This window comes from Strix uralensis, chromosome 1 (assembly GCF_047716275.1).
Source record: "Strix uralensis isolate ZFMK-TIS-50842 chromosome 1, bStrUra1, whole genome shotgun sequence".
In the NCBI taxonomy this organism is placed as follows: Eukaryota; Metazoa; Chordata; class Aves; order Strigiformes; family Strigidae; genus Strix; species Strix uralensis.
Genome location: NC_133972.1, coordinates 173,925,266 through 173,945,737, shown reverse-complemented (window position 1 = coordinate 173,945,737; position 20,472 = coordinate 173,925,266). Strand labels below are relative to the sequence as shown.

The following is a 20,472-nucleotide window of genomic DNA, read 5'->3' as shown; positions in this document are numbered from 1 at the left end:
TAAATATTGGCTAAATAGATTTATTTTCATACAAAGAATACACAGATACCCCCGCTGGGACGCCCCAACCCTGGGGGACACCCCGCGATGTCCCCAGCCACCGCTGCGCCGGGCACCACCTCCATTGGCTTTACCAGCATGATCTGTCCCCGTTCCCAGGGTTTGGTGCCAATGGTGGTGTCACCTTGAGGACATCCCTGTCCCTGGTGCCTGTATCTGCCCGGTGCCCGCTCAGGGCACCCTATCACCGGCCACCTTGACCCACAGGGCACCCCCAGACCTGGTCCCTTGCTGCCACACGCCCATGTTGGGGACATCTCTGGACATTTTGGGGTCCCTCCCGTGCCCTAATACTGCGGCTGGTACAGACACCACCACCCCACCCCCCCCGCCCCCCCCTGCCGTATGTACACGCTGGATAAAAGAAGAAAATACAGATATTTATAGCGGAGGGGCAAAATGCCCCCCTACACACCCCCCAAAGTGTCCCCTGCACCCCCATCTTGGTGCCTCGCTGCCAGCTGGTCCTGTCCCCAGGATGGAGGTGGCCTGTCCTGCTTCATCCTGGGCTGGCTGGGCACTTGTGCCTCAGTTTCCCCATCGGTCACAGGGCTCATCACCACCCCCCTGCCATGGGGTGGTGGGACATGGAGGATGTGGGGTGAAGAGGAGCCACAGTGGCCACTCCGCGGGGACAGGGAGGTGGCCACGAGCCCCAGGGGACATGGGACGAAGCTGGAGGCACTCAGGATTTACATTACAGCGTCCTGCCTCCTGCCTCGCCCCGACAAAGAAATGTCACAAGCAGAGCTACCCGAAGTCCCTTTTTGTCCCCAAATTTGTCACGCTGCTATCACCCAGCCCTGCGTGTGGGGGGGTCCAGATTCATCCACCCCACCTCCCTTTGCAGCAGGAGAGGAGGTGACGAGGGAGGTCCGCAGCGGGCTGGTGGCCTTGTGTCCATCTAGCTCAGCTGCGTTTGGTGACCATCTGCCGGTCCCTCTTCTTCTTCTCCATCAACCTGGTGGGGAGCAGGGTGGTGGCCTTAGGGATCCTCCCAAGAGAAACGTCCCGAAGCCACGGGGAGGGGACACTCACTTGCGGTTGCGGACTTCGGTGAGCTCCATGAGCCGCTCCTGGGCTGCCCGTAGCTCGTCAAGGCGCTGCTGGTAGCGGGAGTCGCAGCCATTGGTGCGCTCGTAGCTGGAGACCTGGCTGGAGAGCTCGCTGGCGCGGTCCCGTAGCTGCTGGATGGAGGAGTAGAGGTTCTCCTCGTCTTCCTCCTGCTCTGACACAAGGGTATTAGGTTGGTAGGGTGGACAGGACACCCCCAGGGTGCTGCTCCCCCTGGCTCTGGCTGGGGAAACTGAGGCACAGGGTTCCCCAAGCTGCCTGGGCCACCTGCCTTGGCGTTGATGATCTCGATGTGGATGAGGAGGGCGGCGAGCTCCAGGTCCTCGGTGTAGCTGTTCTTCAATGGCACCGACCGGTAGCCTGGACACAACACAGTGACGCGAGCTCAGCCCCAGGGCAGGGTCTGAGCCCCTCGCCACGGCCATATCCCCGAGGAGATGATGATGATGATCACAGAATCACAGAATCATCTCGGTTGGAAAAGACCTTGAAGATCATCTAGTCCAACCATGAACCTCACACTGACCGTTCTCAACTCCACCAGATCCCTGAGCTATGATGATTGCAATGGGTTTGGACTAGACAACCTTTAAAAGTCCCTTCCAACCCAAACCATTCAATGATTCTATGATTTGATGATGATGATGGTGGTGCAGATGGGAGGACCATACCTGTTTTGAGGCCCTTGACGGGGAAGGTGGCTTGTGCCAAGAAGTTGGGGTCGCTGAACATGTCCTCCTCGTACACCACAAAGCGGAGGAAGGCGAACTCGGGGTTGTTGATGTCGAAGACGAACTGCTTGAAGAGCCAGACGGGGTTGAAGCCGTTGTCGGCTGGGGGCAAGGAGAGAGCGGGGAGGGTTAGAGTAGGGTTAGACGCAGGGACATCACCAGTATAGCACCAGCGCATTAGTGGGAGACGCCTGCTCTCTTCACTCCTCCAAAAAACCCATCCCCATCACCCACATGTCCAGGAGGACCCCAAAGGACAACCCAAAGGGTTGTCCCAGCGTCCCCACCTGTCCCCAGGGCACAGGGGCTGGGTGGGAACATCACCCCCATGGACCCTCACCTACGACATCCGTCTTGTTCTTGCTGTTGTCGTACTCGGAGCCGCACACCTCCACCTCCACGAAGGGGCACACAATGCTCCTCCCGTTCTTTGGAAGGTGCCGGGCGCCAAGGATCTGTGGGAAGAAGAGGAGGAAGAGAAGGGTGAAGTCTGGCCACGCTGAGCAAAGGACTCCACAAGCCAGCCCTGTGGCTCAGTTGGTTTGGGCTTGCTAAAAGCTTCATGGCCACAATTAGCCATACCACACCTTATTTATGATTTTGGGCTGGTTTTAGCTTGAATTTAGCCGTATTCCTGAAATGATTTTAAAAACTTTTGCTGGATTCATGCCATGCTCAAGAGTCAGGTGCCTACAAACCAACCTGTCCCAGCAGTAACACCAAAATTACCCAAGGGTTGAGTAAGGTGCTTTTTCTGGGCTTGTTTTATCTACTTTACCCTCCACCTCACTCTTGCTCAGGTTAGGTTCAGCTCTGTGCAGTTGGGGGGTTGTCCCCCAGGAAAAATGATGCTGCATATGGAGAAAGAACAACAAACCCAAGAAATCATGGGGTAACAAACTCCATGGAGCAAATACATGGCTGAAACATGTAAAAACCACCCCCAGCTGACCCAAAACCAAGGAAGAAGCAAGTCCCCATCTTGATGGTGACCACCTCAAGGTGGACTTGCTGTCCTCACCCACTTACCTGCAGCTGGACCGTGATGGGCTCCACGATCTTCAGGCTGTTCTTGTCAAAGGGGTCGAAGGTCTCATCCCTCATGATGTCAGGCTGCAGGACGTAGCCGCTGCGGCCACCGAGCATGAAGAGCGCCTGGTTCAGCTGCATCGGCTTGTCTGTGGCCGTGGGGACAGAGCATCTCTGAGCCGTGGGGCTCAGGGACCTCCCTGAGGTCCTTGGGCAGAAGGTCCTGCACTGGCAAACCCCCTGTTAAGAGCCCCCAACCCTGACTGGAGAAGGGATGAAGCTGGGTTTTGCGTGAAGCACCCAAAAATGCATGGAGATGTCCCCATCAGGATGAGGACAAAGGTTGGAGAGATCATCCAAACCACCTCTAGCAACAGGGCAGAGCCACCGGGGATGGGGATTTTGGGGTGACCTGCAGGGATGAGCCCAGCAACCACCTCAGGAGCAGGATTTACCGGGTGTCTGGAAGTTGAGGGCCACGAGCTGGCTACCACAGATCCACATGGGCAACGGGTCATAGTTGGAGGAGTCCAGGCGCTGCCCTTTGGGGTAGATACGGCTGAGCTGGCGCCGGTTGTACTGCAGGAACTTCTTGCCCTTGCTACGGTTGGCGTACTTCTCCGCCTTGGTCTCCGGGAAGGAGGACATGTCCCTGTAGCACGCCTTGTCCGTGCCAATCTCTGAAAGCATCAAGGTGGCCATCAGTGGAGGACATGGGGCTCTCTGGTGGCCTGGGGGTGGCCCACCGTGACGGCTTGGCTCCCCCCACCCATCTCTTCCCATGCTCATCCCATCACCCCACTTCTCCAGCTCTTACTGTCCTCATCAAACGGCACCGGGCGGCAATACACAACCAGCTCAGAGAGCTCCAGCGCGATCTTCTTCCTCCGCTCCATGATCTTCCCCTCTTGCATCTACACAAGGGAAAAGAGGAGCTGAAAGTCTCCCCCAACCTGCTCCTCTGGAGACGCTGGGGACCATTTGTTGGGGGACAGGACCGTCTAACCCCTCCTCTGCACCCCTGTGCCCCTCACCCTGGCGTCGGCGTTCTGCGTGGCCTCTCGGATCTTGGCCACCCACTCGCTGAGTTCCTCTTGCGTGTCTGCGGCCACGTCCAGCGACTGGGCTGCGTGGGACATCTGCTGGGAATGGATGGTGAAGACAAATGGTTTGGAGCTCCTCCCGTCTTTGGAGATAACTATAAGGACATCAGAGGGGGGCTTTACTCGAAGACATTCCCAATGGATGGCTCTGTGGAGCAAACGAAACCTCAGCGGTCCCGCTCCCGGGCCCCCACCAGCCCTTCCTGGCACCCCACCAACCACTGGGCTCCTCCTCTTGCGAGGATCCCATTTTTCTAATGTATGGTTTCAGCTTTCCATGCTGGAATGCATTGTCCTTTGAGCCAGGGGCAAATGTCCCCTGCATCATTTGGACCTCTGAATTCCCCCCAAATCAGCCAAATCTCTCTGAACCCAGCCCCATGTCGCTCCCTGGCACGTTGTGCCAAGCACAAGCCCATCTGGCAATTGCATGATGAGTTTGGGGAGCCTCAGCTCACAGCACCAAGCTTCAGCACAGGGTGCGGGTCATCCCAGTGGGCTCCCGCAGCTTCAGTGGGGACGTGGTGGGGACACTCACCAACGTGGCAGGATGGCACATCGATGAAGCCCTTCAAGAAGTTCCCCAGGGGGCTGTTTTCTGATGACTGCAAGAGAGGAGGGAAGAGGAGGATGGTGGAGGAGGCATGAAGGGCTGAGCCCTGTGCCCACTCCGTTTGACAGCCTCCCTCCAGCCTTCCGAATAGGCCAAATTTGAGCAAAAATGGAAAAAACAGACTCTTGGCATGCTCTGCTCTGCGGATGAGCATCTCCCAGCCTCTGGATAAGGGTCTGGGCTGGCACAAGGCTGGGAACATCTCAGGTGGCCTCGGTCCCAGGTGCGTGGGGACATGGCACTCACGGCCTCATCCTGCTCCTGAGCTTGTGTGCTGACAATCTCCTCCACGTAGTTGGCCGGGAACCACAGTTGCTTCTTGCCCCCGTAGTCCCCCCGCCACCTGCAAGGGGTGAGAGGATCAAGGCAAGCGGACTGATTTGGGGGAGGACAGGGGTGTTCATGCTGCATGCAGTGTCAGGGAGCAGTTGGAGGAGGGGTGGGGGGACAGAAAAGGAGGCAGTTAAAACCCACCGCAGGACAACCTGCGGGAAAACCCAGGGTGTCCCCTCCACCTCCCACCCAGGGCGAAGCCCACCCGGGGGCCACCCAACCGCTCTCACCAGCCGCCGTCCTGTTTGTCGACGTTGTGGATGATGGCCTGCTTGCAGAACGACAGCTCATCCTCCCGCTGTGCTTTGTAGTCGTAGAGAGCCTTCACCGTGCACTGGGTCACGGGGGAGAGGGACACGTGTCACCACCCAGTGCCTGCAGACGCAGCGGGCAGCGCGTCCCTCCCCGACGGTGCAGCGTGGGGGCTCCTGAGGGTCCAACACCCCAAATGATGCCCCCAAATTGCTCGTGCCAGCAGTGAGACGTGTTTGAGGGGACAGGAGGGCTGGAGGCGCCTGTAGGACCACCACGTTCAGCACAAAGTGGGTTCCTCTTCCAGGTCCCCCAACGATTTCTACTGGTGCACTGAAGGGGTTAATCCCCTGATATTACCACAAAACCCGGGAATAAACCCTTTGGGTTATGCTTTCCTGTGTCTGGTCTTAGCCTTAGACCTGCTTTTCTGCAGCAGGACATTTAAGGCACAGGAATGCTGAACCATAGGATTTTAGGATCACAGGGGCTTGTATGATTGTAGGAACCTTGGGGCTCCAGTCCATCCTCCTCTAGGCTCAGCTCTAAGACCAGCCCGCTCTCAAAAACCTCTGAGAATAGAGACTAGGTCAGGTCCAAGACCAGCCTGGTCCCAAAAACTTCCAAGGATGGAGACTGGGTCAGTGGGATCCATGGGGGTTTCCTTGCTGTTGGGGCAAACTTGTGCCAGGTCCTTGCTCCAGGCTGGGCTCCCTCCAGACCTGTCCACCCCCCCACGCTGTAACAATGCTGCCGCTGGAGCTCAGACTGTCCCCAAGTGATAATGATGCAGGAAAAGTCCAGCACCAGCATTGCTTGAGGGTCAGAAAAATGTAGCAAAACACCACCACTTCTCAGGTCAGCAGTGGGAGATTGTGGTGGGTCTGAGGAGGCACCAGCCAGGAGCCCCAGAACTAGAATCATCATGTCTCACCACCCTCCACCTCCCAGGGACACCACCTTGGCTTCTTACCCTGGCCATTGGCATCTTGTTGGCCTCTACATAGAAGTGGGGGGTTCGCACCTCGTATAGGGCTCCATAGTCCAACTCCTGCAAGGAGAAATGCCTGAGTGGGTCATCCGGATACGGGTAGAGTCTATAAGGGGATGTAGTGGGAGCCGGGCTACTACGTGTGCTCAAGGGAAGGTTGAGAGGGACCTTGGCAACTTGTTGGAAGGGAATTATGATGGAGCTATAACTGTGGGCAATGGCTGCAGAATGAGCTTAGCCGGTTCTGGCTGAGCTTCAACCAACAGGCTGGAGAAGACCTTCCCACCATGGTGGAACTTGGGACGTGGCTTGGTTGCCTGTGGCACAGACCCCCCATCCCTACCATCCCGTCCACTGGGAGCACTCACGGTGGTGCCCATCTTCTCCAGGGTCTCCTCATTGATGGGGTAACGCAGCTTCATCTTGCGGTAGAGTGGGTGCTTCTCGTAGTAGCTGATGAGGTCCACGAGGCTCTCAAACTCGGCCGAGCTGCCCAGCATGAAGAGCCGACCTTCCTGCTGGATGCGGCAGTGCTTGATCTTCCCCTCTGCCCTGGGGCCAAGAGAGACGGGGGGAGGATCATGTGAGGGGCGTCTGGACCCTGGCTCCATGATGGGGACAGGCAGGGGGCGATGCCACCGGGGTGACCATGCTGAGGACGTGGCTTTTGCCACAGCTACCGGTTCCACCCCCATGGCAACATCCTTCATCCCACCGTGTCACCCTGCTGACCCAGAGCGAACTCCTGTCACCCAGCATGGTATCACAACAGACACGAGCCAAACAGTTCTCAGCTTGGTTGGCAACGTGGGCACCGTGGCTGAGCCCAGCTGGCTTCAGGGTGCCGGGGTGGCCACACTCACCGGAAGGAGATGGCGTAGGAGCTGGGTTCACTGCGCTTGCGCACCAGGAAAGCTCCGTCCCGCGGGACCCGCATCAGCATGTGCTCAGCCTGCAGACGTGTCAAGCTGGCATGGTACCACCTGGCCGGGCAGAGCATGGAGGTGGTGGGTTGGCACCAGCATCCCCACCCCCCCGGGGGGGCACCTAAGACCTGACACCAGGGATGGAAGAGGCTGGTGGACCCAAGGGACTGAGGGGATGGGGATGGGGACCATCCTCACTCTTTGCTCTCATGGGCATTGGGTTGGGGGACGGGGTCGGTGAGGCGCATCTCGAACTCGTTGCAGCGGAGCGGCACCTCGCGGTAGTGGCAGATGAGGCTGTAGAGGCTGTCGAAGACCAGGTTATCTGTCAGGTAGAACTTGGTGGCGCCGGCCTCCTGTCGCGAGTGGATCCGGCAGTGCTGCACCCGGCTGGACCTCCTGCCGCGGTGGTGGGAGAAAGGCAGGGGTGAGTTAATTAGGCACGGGTGAGTAAATTCAGGTCCACATCCCCACCCTCCCGCGCTCAGGGGTCTGCATGCCACAAAAAAAGGTGGCGTTTCCCCCCTCCCTGAAGCCATTCCAGTCACCAAACCAGGGATCGGCTGGAGGACCAACCCCCGGTGGGATGCCCAGACCAGCTCCAGGAGGGTGGGATCCTGCCTCCCCACTGGGGCTCCTACCAGAAGGAGAGGGTGTAGTCGCCCACGAAGGTCTCGCTCTCGCGCACCAGGAAGGTGCCGTCCTTGCCGCCCGTCTCAGTGCAGTACTCGTGCAGCAGCTTCTCAGCGATCTGTCGCCCGTCACGGCCTCCTCCCAGCTTCCCGTGGAACCACTTCTCCGTGAAGTGTAGCTCATTGTTGTTGAACTCCTGCAAGTTCACCCCCGAAATGGGTGTTGCCACCCTCTCGCCCTCCCCACAGAGTCCTTCCTGCCCTGTGGACACATCCTGCCCTTCACGCACCTCCTTCTGCTCCACCTCCTCTTCATCTTCATTGAACTGGTAGCGGGAGGTCTCCTCTGAGTAGTAGATCTTGTTGCTCGTCAGGACAAAATAATGGGGGCTCCAGGTCTGGGAGGGAGGAAGAGCATCGCCGGGGTGGGAAGGATGATGGCATGGAGGGACAGGGCTTTGAGACCCCTGTTTCTGCCCCCTCCTTCCCCCTACAGCAGGGGAGCCTATGCCCCATGCCCAACCCACACCCCAATGCTCATCTCCATCTGCCAGACCCCGCTCAGCCCCTGGCTGCCAGCGGCGGGGAGACCCTTACGTGGTCGATGGGGTCTTCAAGGTAGAGGATTCCGTTCTTGATGGAGTTGCTGATGTCGTTCTCTGAGTAACTGGCAGTGGAGACCTCCTCGTACAGGTTCCCTTCGACCAGCTTTTTGTGCTGGGGACAGCCCAGGGAGGGGGAGTCAGCAGTGGGCATGGTGTCCCCATCACACTGAGCTCCCAGCCCTCAGGCCATGCTCAGGCTTCCACAGGTCCCTTTCCCCCACCCCCTGTTCCTGTTGACCATCTCCTGCAGTAGAACATTGGAGAGATGTCCTACTTGTGCACAGAGGGATATCACTCTTGAATCCCAAGATTTGGGACAATCATCATCCCTCCCAGCCCAACATGGTCCTTGTCCCTCCTGCAAAGAGGGGCTCTGGGGTAGTGCCTACTCCGCACCTTGATTAGGATCTTCTTTTTGAGCTGGGTGGGTGAGGGCAACTCATCGGCGTTGATGTCCACTGGCTTGGTGAGCAGCATGTCCCCAAAGACCTTCTTGAAGTGGGAGGCCATGTTCCTCTGCTGGACGATGCTGCAGTGGTCTTCAATGGAGAGGATGATGGGGAACCTGGAGGAAGCAGGTGGGAATGGTGATCTGGGATGAAGGCGAAGGAAAGGTTGCCTGCCTGGCCCAAAACTGGGGTGTCACTGGGGGGCTGGGTCTTACTCGGAGGTGACAAATGCATGTTCCTTGATGGTGTGCAGCACATCCAGGAACTTGATCTTGGAGGTGAGTGTGTGGCCATGGTAGATAATGGGGAGATCATCAGGGCCATCCCAGCAGTCCACTGAGGGGGGAGACACCTTGGTTAACACATGCTGGTCACCGACTGTGCACTGGGGACCATGATTTTGAGCCCCCAAAGGACATGGAAGACCCCCCCACCCCAGTGCTGTGGGACGGGTGCAGGGGACGTTCTGTCTGATGTGACACGAGGTGCTAGGGGGAGCTCAGCATCTCTGTGGAGTGCTGTGGGGACTCACGCTCGATGCAGCGGCAGCCCATGCGCAAGCAGCGGGCGTACGCCTCCAGGGAGGACTCGCTGGAGAACTGGTCCCCTGTCAGGTACCTGCAGAGGAGAAAGAGAGACCATCAGCAGCCAGGGCTGCCCTGCATGGGGTGATGGGATGCTCACAGAGGTCCCCAAGGAGAGCCCACCCTGTCCTTACGTGTTGTGGGAGGAGGAGATCCAGTACTGGGACAGGGGGTGGTTCATCTCCTCAGGCACCACACGCTCATACTTGGCGTCCATCACCATGTTCTCCTTGGAGAAGAGGTACGTGAGGAACTGAGGGGGAAGCAGAGAGGTCAGGGCCTGATCGGGCCATGGAGACATCCCTGGGTGGGTTCTGTGTGGGGTCACCCACCTCATCCAGTTGGAAGGAGGGATCCGCTGCCTCGCTGGAGCCTTCCTTGAGGTAGGTGCACATGTAGTCCCGCACCATGCCCACATCGCTGGCCCAGGGTTCCTGGGGTGCAAATGTGGCCATTGTTACGGGGGCAACCGGGCTGAGGCATCCCATGGGGATCCCCCTAGATTGAGGCTGAGAGGGATCCGCAGGGGTCTCTAAGAGCACCCACCTTCTGGTCGTGCAGCAGGAACTTTTGGAAGTCGTAGAGGGAGACTTGGCACAGCTCGGGGCGGTCCACGTTCCTGGGACACGGAGCAGCCATCAGTGAGGACCAGGAGCAGGAGTTGGGGTACACCCCATGGAGGAGTCAAGGCCAGCAGCGTCCACCTGCAGCTCAGGCTCCCTCTGGCCCCCACTCCTGCCCCACTCCTGCCAGCTGCAGCAGCTGGTAAGGGGCTTGGGGAAAGTGCAGGCCATGGGGGTGCAAGGGCAACCTCGAGCTGTTGGGTGCTGTTAGAGCAAACACTCCCAGTGTCACCCTGGGACTGGTGGACAGACAGCCAGAGTGTGCAGCATTGCCCAAGGATACAGGGAGGAGGGCAGGGCGACGTCCCCGCATCCCTGACACCCATCCCTACTCACACTCCTGCTCCCATCCCCATTCCCATCCCTGCTCATCCTTGCTCCCATTCCCTCTCCCACCCCTGCTCCCATCCCACTCCCATCCCCGCTCCCATCCCTGCTTGTTCCTGCTCCCATTCTTGCTTCCATCTCTACTCACATCTTTGCTCCTATCCCCACTTCCATCCCTGCTCCCATCCCTGCTCATTCCCACTCCCGTTCCCACTCCCATCTCTGCTCCCATCCCTGCTCATCCCTGCTCTCATCCCTGCTCCCATCCCCTCTCCCATCCTGCTTTCATCCCCTCTCCCATCCCCTCTCCTATCCCTGCTCCTATCCCCACTCCCATTCCTGCTCATCCCTGCTCCTATTCCTGCTCCCATCCCCTCTGCCATCCCCTCCCACCCCTGCTCATCCCCACTCCCATCCCCTCTCCTACCCTCTCTCCCATCCTGCTTTCATACCCGCTACCATCCCCACTACCATCCCCTCTCCATCCCCTGTCCCATCCCCTCTCCTATCCCTGCTCCTATCCCCACTCCCATCCCCACTCCCATTCCTGTTCATTCCCACTCCCATCCCTGCTCCCATTCCTGCTCCCATCCCCACTCCCATCCTCTCTCATCCCCTCTCCCATTCCCACTCCCATTCCCTCTCCCATCCTGCTTTCATCCACTCTCCCATCCCCTCTCCTATCCCTGCTCCCATCCTCACTCCCATTCCTGCTCATCCCCACTCCCATGCCCTCTTGATCCCCACTCCCATCCGCTCTCCCATTCCAATTTCATCTCCACTCCCGTCCCTGCTACCATCCCCTCTCCATTCCCTCTCACATCCCCGCTTCCATCCCCTCTCCCATCCTGCTTTCATCCCCACTCATATCCCCTCTCCTGTCCCTGATCATCCCTGTTCCCATTCCCTCTCCCATCCTCTCTCCCATCCCTGCTCATCCCTATTCCCATCCCCACTCCCATCCCCTCTCCATCCCCCCTCCCATACTCTCTCCCATTCCCGCTCCCATCCCCTCTCCCATCCCCACTCATCCCTGTTCCCATCCCCTCTCCCATCCCCACCCCTCGGAGGCCTGGCGGGGCTGGGAGCTGCGGGGCTCCGGTAACTCACCGCAAGGGGAAAGAGAGCTCCAGTTGCTCGATGACCTGCAGGACAAAAGAGGGGACCAGGCTTAGCTGGTGGGGCAGGCGCCCCACCGGATGGGAAGGGGGGTGCTTGGGAGGACAAGCCGTGGCTCTTACCGACTTCTGTGCATCAAACATCAGGTTTTTGTAGAACTGGATGAAGTGAGAGAAAGTCATCTCATTCCTGGCTTCCACCTCCTGTGGGAGACAGTGCTGCATGAGAGTGGGGCCACCCAACCAGAGCCAGTGACACCAGGGCCAGCTCCAGCCCAGTTGTGGGGGCTCAAAGACCATCCCCCTGCATAGCTGGGGGGTGCCCGGGGGGTCCTTACCACGAGCTTGTCCCGCAGGAACCTCATGTTGGGGACGCGGTAGTTCACCTGGGGCAGCATGGCCTTCAGGTCCTTCACCGTGATGCTGCGGGAGGGTGAGCTGGCGTGAGGGCACTGGCCAGACCCCACAGAGGATGGACAACCCCTGGATGGCTCCCGGCTCCTGACACCAAGTGTCCCACACCAAATCCTGGTGCCAGCGTGGTCTCTGGTGTGGGGTTCCCACCCTACTGGACTGTGGACCCCCGCAGTGGCACAGAACCCATAATTATATGGAGTCTGGCATGAGTGTGAGCAGAGGGTCGAGGAGAGGGACCGCGTCCAGGAACCAATCGGGTGCTCTAAGTCATCATCCCATCTGGAGATGATGCCCATCCCTATAATCATTTCACAGAATCCCAGAATCATCTCGGTTGGAAAATCCCTCGAAGCTCCTCCAGTCCAACCATGAACCTCACCCTGACCGTTCCCAACTCCACCAGATCCCTCAGCGCTGGCTCAACCCGACTCTTCAACCCCTCCAGGGATGGGGACTCCCCCCCTGCCCTGGGCAGCCCATTCCAACGCCCAACAACCCCTTCTGCAAAGAAATCCTTCCTAAGAGCCAGTCTGACCCTGCCCTGGCGCAGCTTGAGGCCATTCCCTCTTGGCCTGCCGCTGGTTCCTTGGCTCAAGAGACTCATCCCCCCTCTCTGCACCCTCCTTTCAGGGAGTTGCAGAGGGTCATGCGGTCTCCCCTCAGCCTCCTCTTCTCTAGACTAAGTGAATTTTAAGTCCAAATTCCCTTGATTTGGGGTTTTTCCCTGTCTTGGGGAGATATTTATGGGCTGAATTAATGGTCCAGCCCCTCCTGACTCTGGTGGAAATGCAGCAGCGGACATGGGGGCATCGGGGTCCCCATGGTCCTTACAGTGGCGAGGAGGGGACCCGCACTCAAGTCTCTTGATTTTTGGTGCCTTCAAGCAGCCCAAATAACCCGGTACTACCTTGCCCCACAAACCTCGCCCCCAGCCTGGCTCAACCTCCAGATCTGGGATGCAACCGCGGGGGATATGGCCCTGTCCAGTTGAACCCACTGGCCACTTCCCAGCACGGGGCCGTGCCAGTGCTCACCTGCCTTCCCGTGACCGGTCCATCCCATCAAACTGTTTGCGCAGCCACCTGGGAAGAAAGGGATGGACAGATGATGCGCAACCCCAGGGGGGGAACAAACCCGGGGCGGGGGGTTGTCCCCCAGACCCCCAGATGGGCAGTGGGAAATGGGATCTGCTGGTCCTTCCCCACCTCTCGATCTGCAGCGGGGTCTGGGCTTTCTGGGTGTCCGCCACCAGCCAGTTGAGGCCCGTTATCCACAGGTTGATGTCCTCCTCGCAGAAAGCTGGAGGAGCAAGAGGAAGGTGGTTAGGTTGGGATGGGGTAGATGGGATGCTGGGGAGGGGGTGAGCACCCAAGGGTGGTTGGGGGGAGCGGGGAGGAAGCCCACACACCGGCCACGCTGAGCGTCCTCAGCCTGAAATCCATCCCGTAGAGGATGATGAAGCACATGGTGAAGTCCAGCTTGCGAGCGTCCTCGGGGTAGCGCTCGAAGTCCCGTGAGTTCTTCCCCAGGCGGATTTCCTTGATCTCCCGTATGTCGACTGTGGGGAGAGAGGAACATGGGGCTGTCCACTGCCACCCTGTCACTACAGACCCATGTGCAGGGCTCGGGGGAGGCTGCAGGAGGTCCCAGGACACCGTGTGTCCTCTGGGGATCCTTGTCCCCAAGGTGGAGCATCCCCATGGCACTGCCAACGGGTGAGGGATGGTATTGTGGGTACTGTGGCCATGTGTCCTCTGGGGACCCGTGTCCCCAGGACAGGGCGTCCCTGTAGCACTGCCTCCAGGTGTGTGATGGCACCCACTCCTGTGTGTCCTCCAGGGACTCGTGTCCCCAGGATGTGGACACAACTGCCCACTGGTTTCCCAGCTTTGTGGGTGCCACGTGTCCTCCAGGCTCAGCCTGCCCCATCCCAACCAACGCATCTCCAGCCACCTCTCCCCTGCCTTCTCCTCCCCAAGACAGACCCTGCTCCAGGATAGGCTGAGCTCATCTTTTAATTGAAGACATCTGCCCAAAGGTGGCAATTTGGAGCCCCGGCAGGCCGGACCACAGGGCGTTTCTTTCCTGCTGTGCTGCTCTCTCATTATCTCGCTATATAAAGCCCCGCCAGCAGCAGGAGGGCTGGGTTTCCGGACCACGGTCTTCCTCACGACTACACCGCTGATGGAGATTTCCAACCCCTGGTTTTGCCGAGTGGACACGTCCCACCCGGAGCAGAATAATAATATGATGATATTAGTAATAACAACCAAAGTTGTTTTCGATACCACAAGCATCACCCCCCGGGCAGCTTTGCACTCTGGGGCTGAGCCACCGGCACTGGAAAGAGCTTTTTATGGCCGAGGGTGGCCAGACCACCACACCGGGGTATTGTCCTGCTGAGGAAATGGATCATTTCCTGGAGAATTTCCAGCCTGGCTGCGTTTCCGATGCGGCAGTGGGGAAGGGTGCAGGCGTGCTGGTGCCTTGGTGGAAACCCTCAGCCTAAACCAAAGTGGGGAAAGAAAAGCTGAATGCAAGGAAGAATAAGAGATGGGGTAGAAATTGGGCTGATTAAGCAAGAAAAGAGGTGCAGAATAGTTTTTCTTGGTGGAAAAACTCCAGATAACACTGGAGGCTTTATCCAGCCTTCTCTCGCTGGATGACCACAAGCCAAATTTCATGGATTGGTGTGGGATTTTAGCACAAGTAATACACAGGAGGTCTGCACCCCTGCATGTGCTGCATTTTGGGACTAGATCTCAAGAAATGAAACCTTGTTGCTGTCTCCATGAGGCCCCCATGGCTCGGAGCAAACCCTCTTTGGTATAAGCAGGCAGATATTTGGGGGTAAAGATGGGTTTATAGGTTAAAAACCAGCCACTCATCCTCAAACCTGCCCATCCACAGGGTGCCAGAGAGGGGCAACAAGCCAGTGGCTACCAGGGCTCCACCAAGAAGTTGCAATGTAGCCAGCCCCTCCAATTCAACACCTCCAGGATTCGGCCTCAGACCCGACATCTGGGTGCTGCCAATAGTCACAGAATCATCAAATGGTTTGGGGTGGGAGGGACCTTTAAAGGTCATCTTCAATGAGATCAGGTTGCTCAAAGCCCCGTCCGACCTGACCTTGAATGTTTCCAGGGATGGAGCATCAACCACTTCTATGGGCAACCTGGTCCAGTGTCTCACCACCCTCATGGTAAAAAATTTCTTCCTTAGATCTAGTCTGAATCTACCTTCTTTTAACTTAAAACCATTACCCCTTGTCCTGTCACTACAGGCTCTGGTAAAAAGTCTCTGTCTTTCTTATACACCTGTTTGAAATATTGAAAGGCTGCTCTAAGGTCTCCCCGGAGCCTTCTCTTCTCCAGCTGAACCCCCCCAACTCTCTCAGCCTTTCCCCCCAGCAGAGCTGCTCCAGTCCTTGGACCATTTCCGTGTCCCTCCTCTGGCCCCGCTCCAACAGCTCCATGTCTGTCCTGTGCTGGGGACCCCAGAGCTGGCCGCAGGGCTGTGGGGGGGTCTCACCAGAGGGGAGTAGAGGGGGACAATCCCCTCCCTCGACCTGCTGGCCACGCTGCTTGGGACACAGTCCAGGATACAGTTGGCTTTCTGGGCTGTGAGTGCACATTGCAGGGTCATGTCCCATTTTTCATCCACCAGTACCCCCAAGTCCTTCTCCACGGGGCAAATAGCCCATCCCTGCAAAGAGTCGGGGGAAGAGGGAGTGGCGCGGGGCTGCACAATGCAACGCTGCTAGCGGCTTCCTGGAAACCACATCTGCAGCGGATTTGCAGCGATCATGTCAGAACTATGTCTCCAAACTCCTCCCCGCATTGTCTCAGGGGTCCCAGGCGATTAAAACACTCTGGAAGTCGGTTCCAGCTGCGAAAATCCCTTTTCTCTTCTAAGGCAAAGCGATCAGCATGGTGCAAAGATTTTAAATGGTGGGATGATGATGTAGGACCAGGCTCTGCCCAGTGGCTTTTAGGGATGCTGACAGCCTGGCATTCCTAATGCATTTTCTTAATGCATTAGGAGAAAAGCAAAGCAAAGCAGCTGGAGGGAATGGTTGTGCTGGGAAATCCCACTGGCCTTGGCAGTGCTGTGGTGGCACGAGCTGTGTCCCCCCTCGTGTTTGCTTCGGCTGTCCCTTCTTGCAGGACATGTGGCAGCTCAGACCCTCCTGTACAGGGGTGACTGGGTGTTTGCATCCCCCAGGGCTTCCTGTGGTGTAGTGAAGCTGATTTAAAACCTGAAAATAAAACATTTCCTCCTGGTCCAGTGGTGTTTAACCTCATCTGGATTTTATCCTCCTCAAACGGTCCTATTTTTAATTATCTGGCTGGAGGTGTGATCCCAATTAGCCATCATTGTGGCAAACCACCCCTCTGAAATACTCTTGGGTTTGCCAAACTGCCTTCACCCCTGTTTCTTTTAATTTCTTGCAAAGATCCCTTTTGAGCTGTTTTCTGCTAGATTTCATCCTTGCCTCGGGGACCAGGGTCTGCCAAGGGTGATGAGCTGGAAACCCTCCCAGATGAGGTTAATTTTGGAGGTGATGCTACAGGCGACCCCATCGGCATGGACACGAGTCCATTGGCTGTTTAACGAAGCGTGTAATTAGCCTGCATGGTGCGGGGTGTCTAGGGGAGAGCTGGGATCTGTGTCCTGGCCCTGCCAGTCTGTAACAGAGACATCAGCACTGTGGGTCGTCTCCGCTAATCCCTCTGCAAGCGGGGTGCCTGGTTGAAGAGGGGATTTAAAATGGCCCTGGCAGGCGTGAGGTCGGGCACGGGGTGGGAATGAGACCCCAGGGATGAATACGAGATCCCGGTACTTCCATAATATCACGGCGAGTGGGAGGATGTGTGAGCATGGAACAGGGCTGGACCAGGGGGGTGAAGATGCTCCAGCCCAGCACCAAGACAGGGATTGCTCCCACTCTGGGGACTGGGGAAAGTGAGTGGTGGGATTGGATGGCAGGATTATACCATTTCTAGAGGGATTTTCCTTTTTTTTTCCCCTCTTCTGGATGACCTTGGAGGATGCCCACTCCATGGAGAGTTTTGGGCTGTTGCATGGGAGAAGCCAGATCCCAAGGTGGGGAAATTGAGGCAGGGCATCAGGAGCAACCCGAGACCCTGATTCGGTGGCACATGGTGCTCCCAAAAAAACCCAAGGAGATGGAAATACGTTAATTTCATGAGCGGAGAACAAGCTCTTCCCCATGAGGACCAAACCACCTCTCCAAAAATGGGTGCCCTTCCTCACCTCGCCCATCCCTCCTCTTCCTCCTCCCACAAATCTGCTCCTGCACCCAGCAGGTCCGGACAAGCAAGGATCCTGCTCATGCCGACGCTCATCTCTGGGTGACACCTTCTTTCCTGGCTCCAAAACTCGCCGTAGCCGGCAGTCCAGCTCGGGATCGGCCCCTCCAAGTGGGAGCTGAACCCTCCTGGGGATTTTGCTCTGTCTTGTGCAAAATTAGCAGTGGGTGGTGATTTTTGGGGGGCGTAATTGGTGATTTTTAAGGACACCCTCCAAACCCTCTCAGGGAAAAGGCACCTGTCATCTCCCAAACCTCCAGGGTGGGCTTTGCCATCATCCAGGTGAGATGATACCCCAAAACTGGGTTCCTCCCCACATGGGGATGTGGGATGAGGTGATGGTACAGCTCCATGTCACCCCAACTCTATGTTTTCATCCATTGGCTCTTTTTAGCTCAATTTAAGAGGAGGTACAAGCCTTGAGGTAATGAACAAAAAGGTAACAAGCACCAAGACATGGAGCCCCACCAATGCCCGCTGGTGGGAGTATGCCCCAACAGCCTACTAGCCACCAGTGAATCCACAAATTTTATTTTTATGGATGCTCCAGTGGGAGCATCTCCTGTGCTGGATGCCAGTGTCACCAGTCCAAACTTTGCATTGATGTCATTAATGCATGTGGGGCAGAGCCCAGCTGGCCAAGTCCTCTCTGGGCAACCTTGGGGCCACCACCATGCTCTGCCTCATGCTGCTGCCTGTCCCAGAAGCCTGAGCACTCCGGTTTTGGGGTTAAAAGCACCGTGAGCAGGCAAGGTGGTGGCCAGTTCTTTTACTTCCGTGCCAGGGAGGGTAGAACACCCCAGGGATGAAATGGCAGCAGGTTGAGCCCCCCGGCAAGTTATGGACCATGTGAACTGGGATGGAGGAGGCGAGGGTTGCTCAGCCCAGCAGCTCCTGCATTTATATCTCTGGGCATCCTACCATGGCCAGGAACCAACCCCACCACAGTAGGACATCCCAGCATGGCTGGGCACCCCACTGGGTCCAGGCACTCCACTATGGCCAGAGACCCCACTATGGCCAGAGACCCCACTGTGGTAGGGCATCCAAATATGGCCAGGACCCCATTATGGCCAGGCTACCCACCATGGCTGGGCACCCCACCATGGTCAGTCATCCCATTGCGGTCAGGCACCCCACTGTGGCCAAGTACCCCACTGCCAGGCACCCCATCATGGCTGGGCACCCCACAGCCAGTCACCCTACCACAGCAGGGCACCCCACCACAGCCAGGAATCCCGTGGCCAGGCACCCCACCATAGTAGGACATCCCCCCATGGCCAAGCACCCCACTGCCAGGCACCTGATCATGGCTGGGCACCCCATGGCCAGTTACCCCACCATAGGAGAACATCCCACCATGAGCAGGCACCCCACAACCAGGTCACCCCACCACAGGAGAACATCCCACCATGGCCAAGCACCCTACAACCACGCCACCCCACCACAGGAGGACATCCCCCCATGGCCAAGCACCCTACAACCACGCCACCCCACCACAGGAGGACATCCCCCCATGGCCAAGCACCCTACAACCACGCCACCCCACCACAGGAGAACATCCCCCCATGGCCAAACACCCTACAACGAGGCCACCCCACCACAGGAGGACATCCCCCCATGGCCAAGCACCCTACTGCCAGGCACCCCGTTATGGTAGGGCACTCCACGGCCAGTCACCCCACCACAGGACAACATCCCCCCACGGCCAAGCACCCCACAACCAGGCCACCCCACCACAGGAGGACATCCCCCCATGGCCAAGCACCCCACAGCCAGTCACCCCACCATGGCTGGGCACCCCGTCAGCACATTCCCAGCCCAAAGTGCCGCTGCCACTGATACTCACTGTCCCCTTCCACCTTCTCGGGCGTCCGGCTCCAGATGATCTGTCGGGTCTCCAACTTCACCTGGAAGGTCCTTCGCTCCGGCCTCTGCGACTTCTTCTGATAGAACAAGGTGAGGACGGTGCCCATCTCCAGGCAGCGGAGGATCCTGCCCATGTCCCCTGCCTCCATCCTGCCGTCCTCCAGAAAGCCATTGACGCTGTTGAGCCTGGCCACGGACATCTTCACTGTGCGGCCATCGCCCGGCGGAGCCGCAGAGCCGGGGTTGTCTCATGCAGAAGAGGACGAACCAAATAGCCGAAACCTCCCCGGGGATTTTCTCTGCTCGCCCCGGGCGTGGGCTTCCTCTACGGCCGACGTCCCCTCCGCCACACCACGGCCACGGCGCGGAGCCGGGCTTGACGGCAGTGGGGAGGAAAAGGGTGGGCTGGAGGTACCGTGACCTTCTCGCCGAGGCTGAATCCGGCCCCAGCGTTGGCATCCAGTGACGGTGGGAGAAGATGGGCAGCGCCGGCGGCGATGGCCTTGCGGTTCAGAGCCAGGGGGGAGAAAAACCATCCGGCCACCGCAGGATGGCGGGGGCACCTTTGCGGGCGAAGAGGGTGGCGTGGGGGGAAAACGCAGCCAAAAAAAAGCAAAGTCACCCCAAAAGTGATGGTGCCTACGATGAGGCGGAGGATCCCCCCCCGGCCTCCGGGCCAAGCGGGGCCGGGGTTGGGAGAGGGGTGCGGTGAGGGGGTGCCGAGGGGTGTTAGGCCAGGCCGGGGAGCAGCGGGGTCCCAGCGGGGTGGGATGCGGGATGCGGGGTCGGGGTGGTGGTGGGTGGGGAAAGAGGGGGGGGGGGGGGGCTCCCACCGGCTGCCCGTCGCCCCTCTCCTCCGCTCCTTAATTTCGGGCTGATGAAATGGACGCCCAGAGGAAACTGCAATCACACATGGCCGGAAAGAGATCAGAAAGGAATTTAAAAAAAAAAAAAAAAAAAAAAAAATGCAGGATCTTGGAGAAAGGAAAATCCGAGCGGGGGAAAAGACGGCTGAGGGTGACATCTAGAGGAACTCAAGATGGGGACCGGCTTTGGGGGGGTGCCTCAGGCCCTGCTGCTGGCTGGGGGGCACCCCGGAACGGGGATGGGGTTGCCTGAGTGGAAATGTGGTTGTTTGGTTAAAAAGGGTTAAAGATAAGGAACGCGGCTGCTGTGGCTTTAGCTCCTGGCTGTCCCCACCTCGATGCTGATCTGGGACTGAAGCCCTATGAGTGACCAGGACTGGAATCACTGCTGCTATGAGTTGTGTCCTGCCTCAAATATATGAGAAGAAAGGGGCTGGGGGCTGCAATGGGGGGAAAGAAACTGCTGGAGAGAGGGGGGAAGGCAGGGGACGGGGTTTGGTGTCACAGCCCCTGTTTTGTCCCTTTGGTGGGGACTGG

At 58.2% G+C, this 20,472-nt stretch overlaps 1 protein-coding gene across 1 annotated transcript; it reads right to left on the bottom strand.

Moving 5' to 3' along the window:
• Positions 1–19,954, bottom strand: LOC141952100 (1-phosphatidylinositol 4,5-bisphosphate phosphodiesterase gamma-1-like). The gene is made up of 33 exons (XM_074889144.1): positions 19,903–19,954; positions 19,050–19,632; positions 13,276–13,425; positions 13,073–13,166; positions 12,902–12,949; positions 11,789–11,873; positions 11,574–11,654; positions 11,443–11,477; positions 9,929–10,001; positions 9,715–9,816; positions 9,517–9,635; positions 9,331–9,416; positions 9,014–9,134; positions 8,746–8,914; positions 8,342–8,461; positions 8,035–8,142; positions 7,754–7,941; positions 7,311–7,511; positions 7,050–7,169; positions 6,555–6,738; positions 6,169–6,246; positions 5,174–5,277; positions 4,857–4,953; positions 4,536–4,602; positions 3,929–4,092; positions 3,712–3,808; positions 3,350–3,574; positions 2,895–3,043; positions 2,206–2,320; positions 1,806–1,967; positions 1,406–1,494; positions 1,099–1,283; positions 1–1,021 (listed from the first exon to the last, which is right to left on the bottom strand). The coding sequence occupies exons 2-33, from the start codon at positions 19,267–19,269 to the stop codon at positions 970–972; spliced, it is 3,888 nt and encodes a 1,295-aa protein (XP_074745245.1). The 5' UTR covers positions 19,270–19,632; positions 19,903–19,954; the 3' UTR covers positions 1–969.
• Positions 19,955–20,472: the final 518 nt, after the last annotated feature.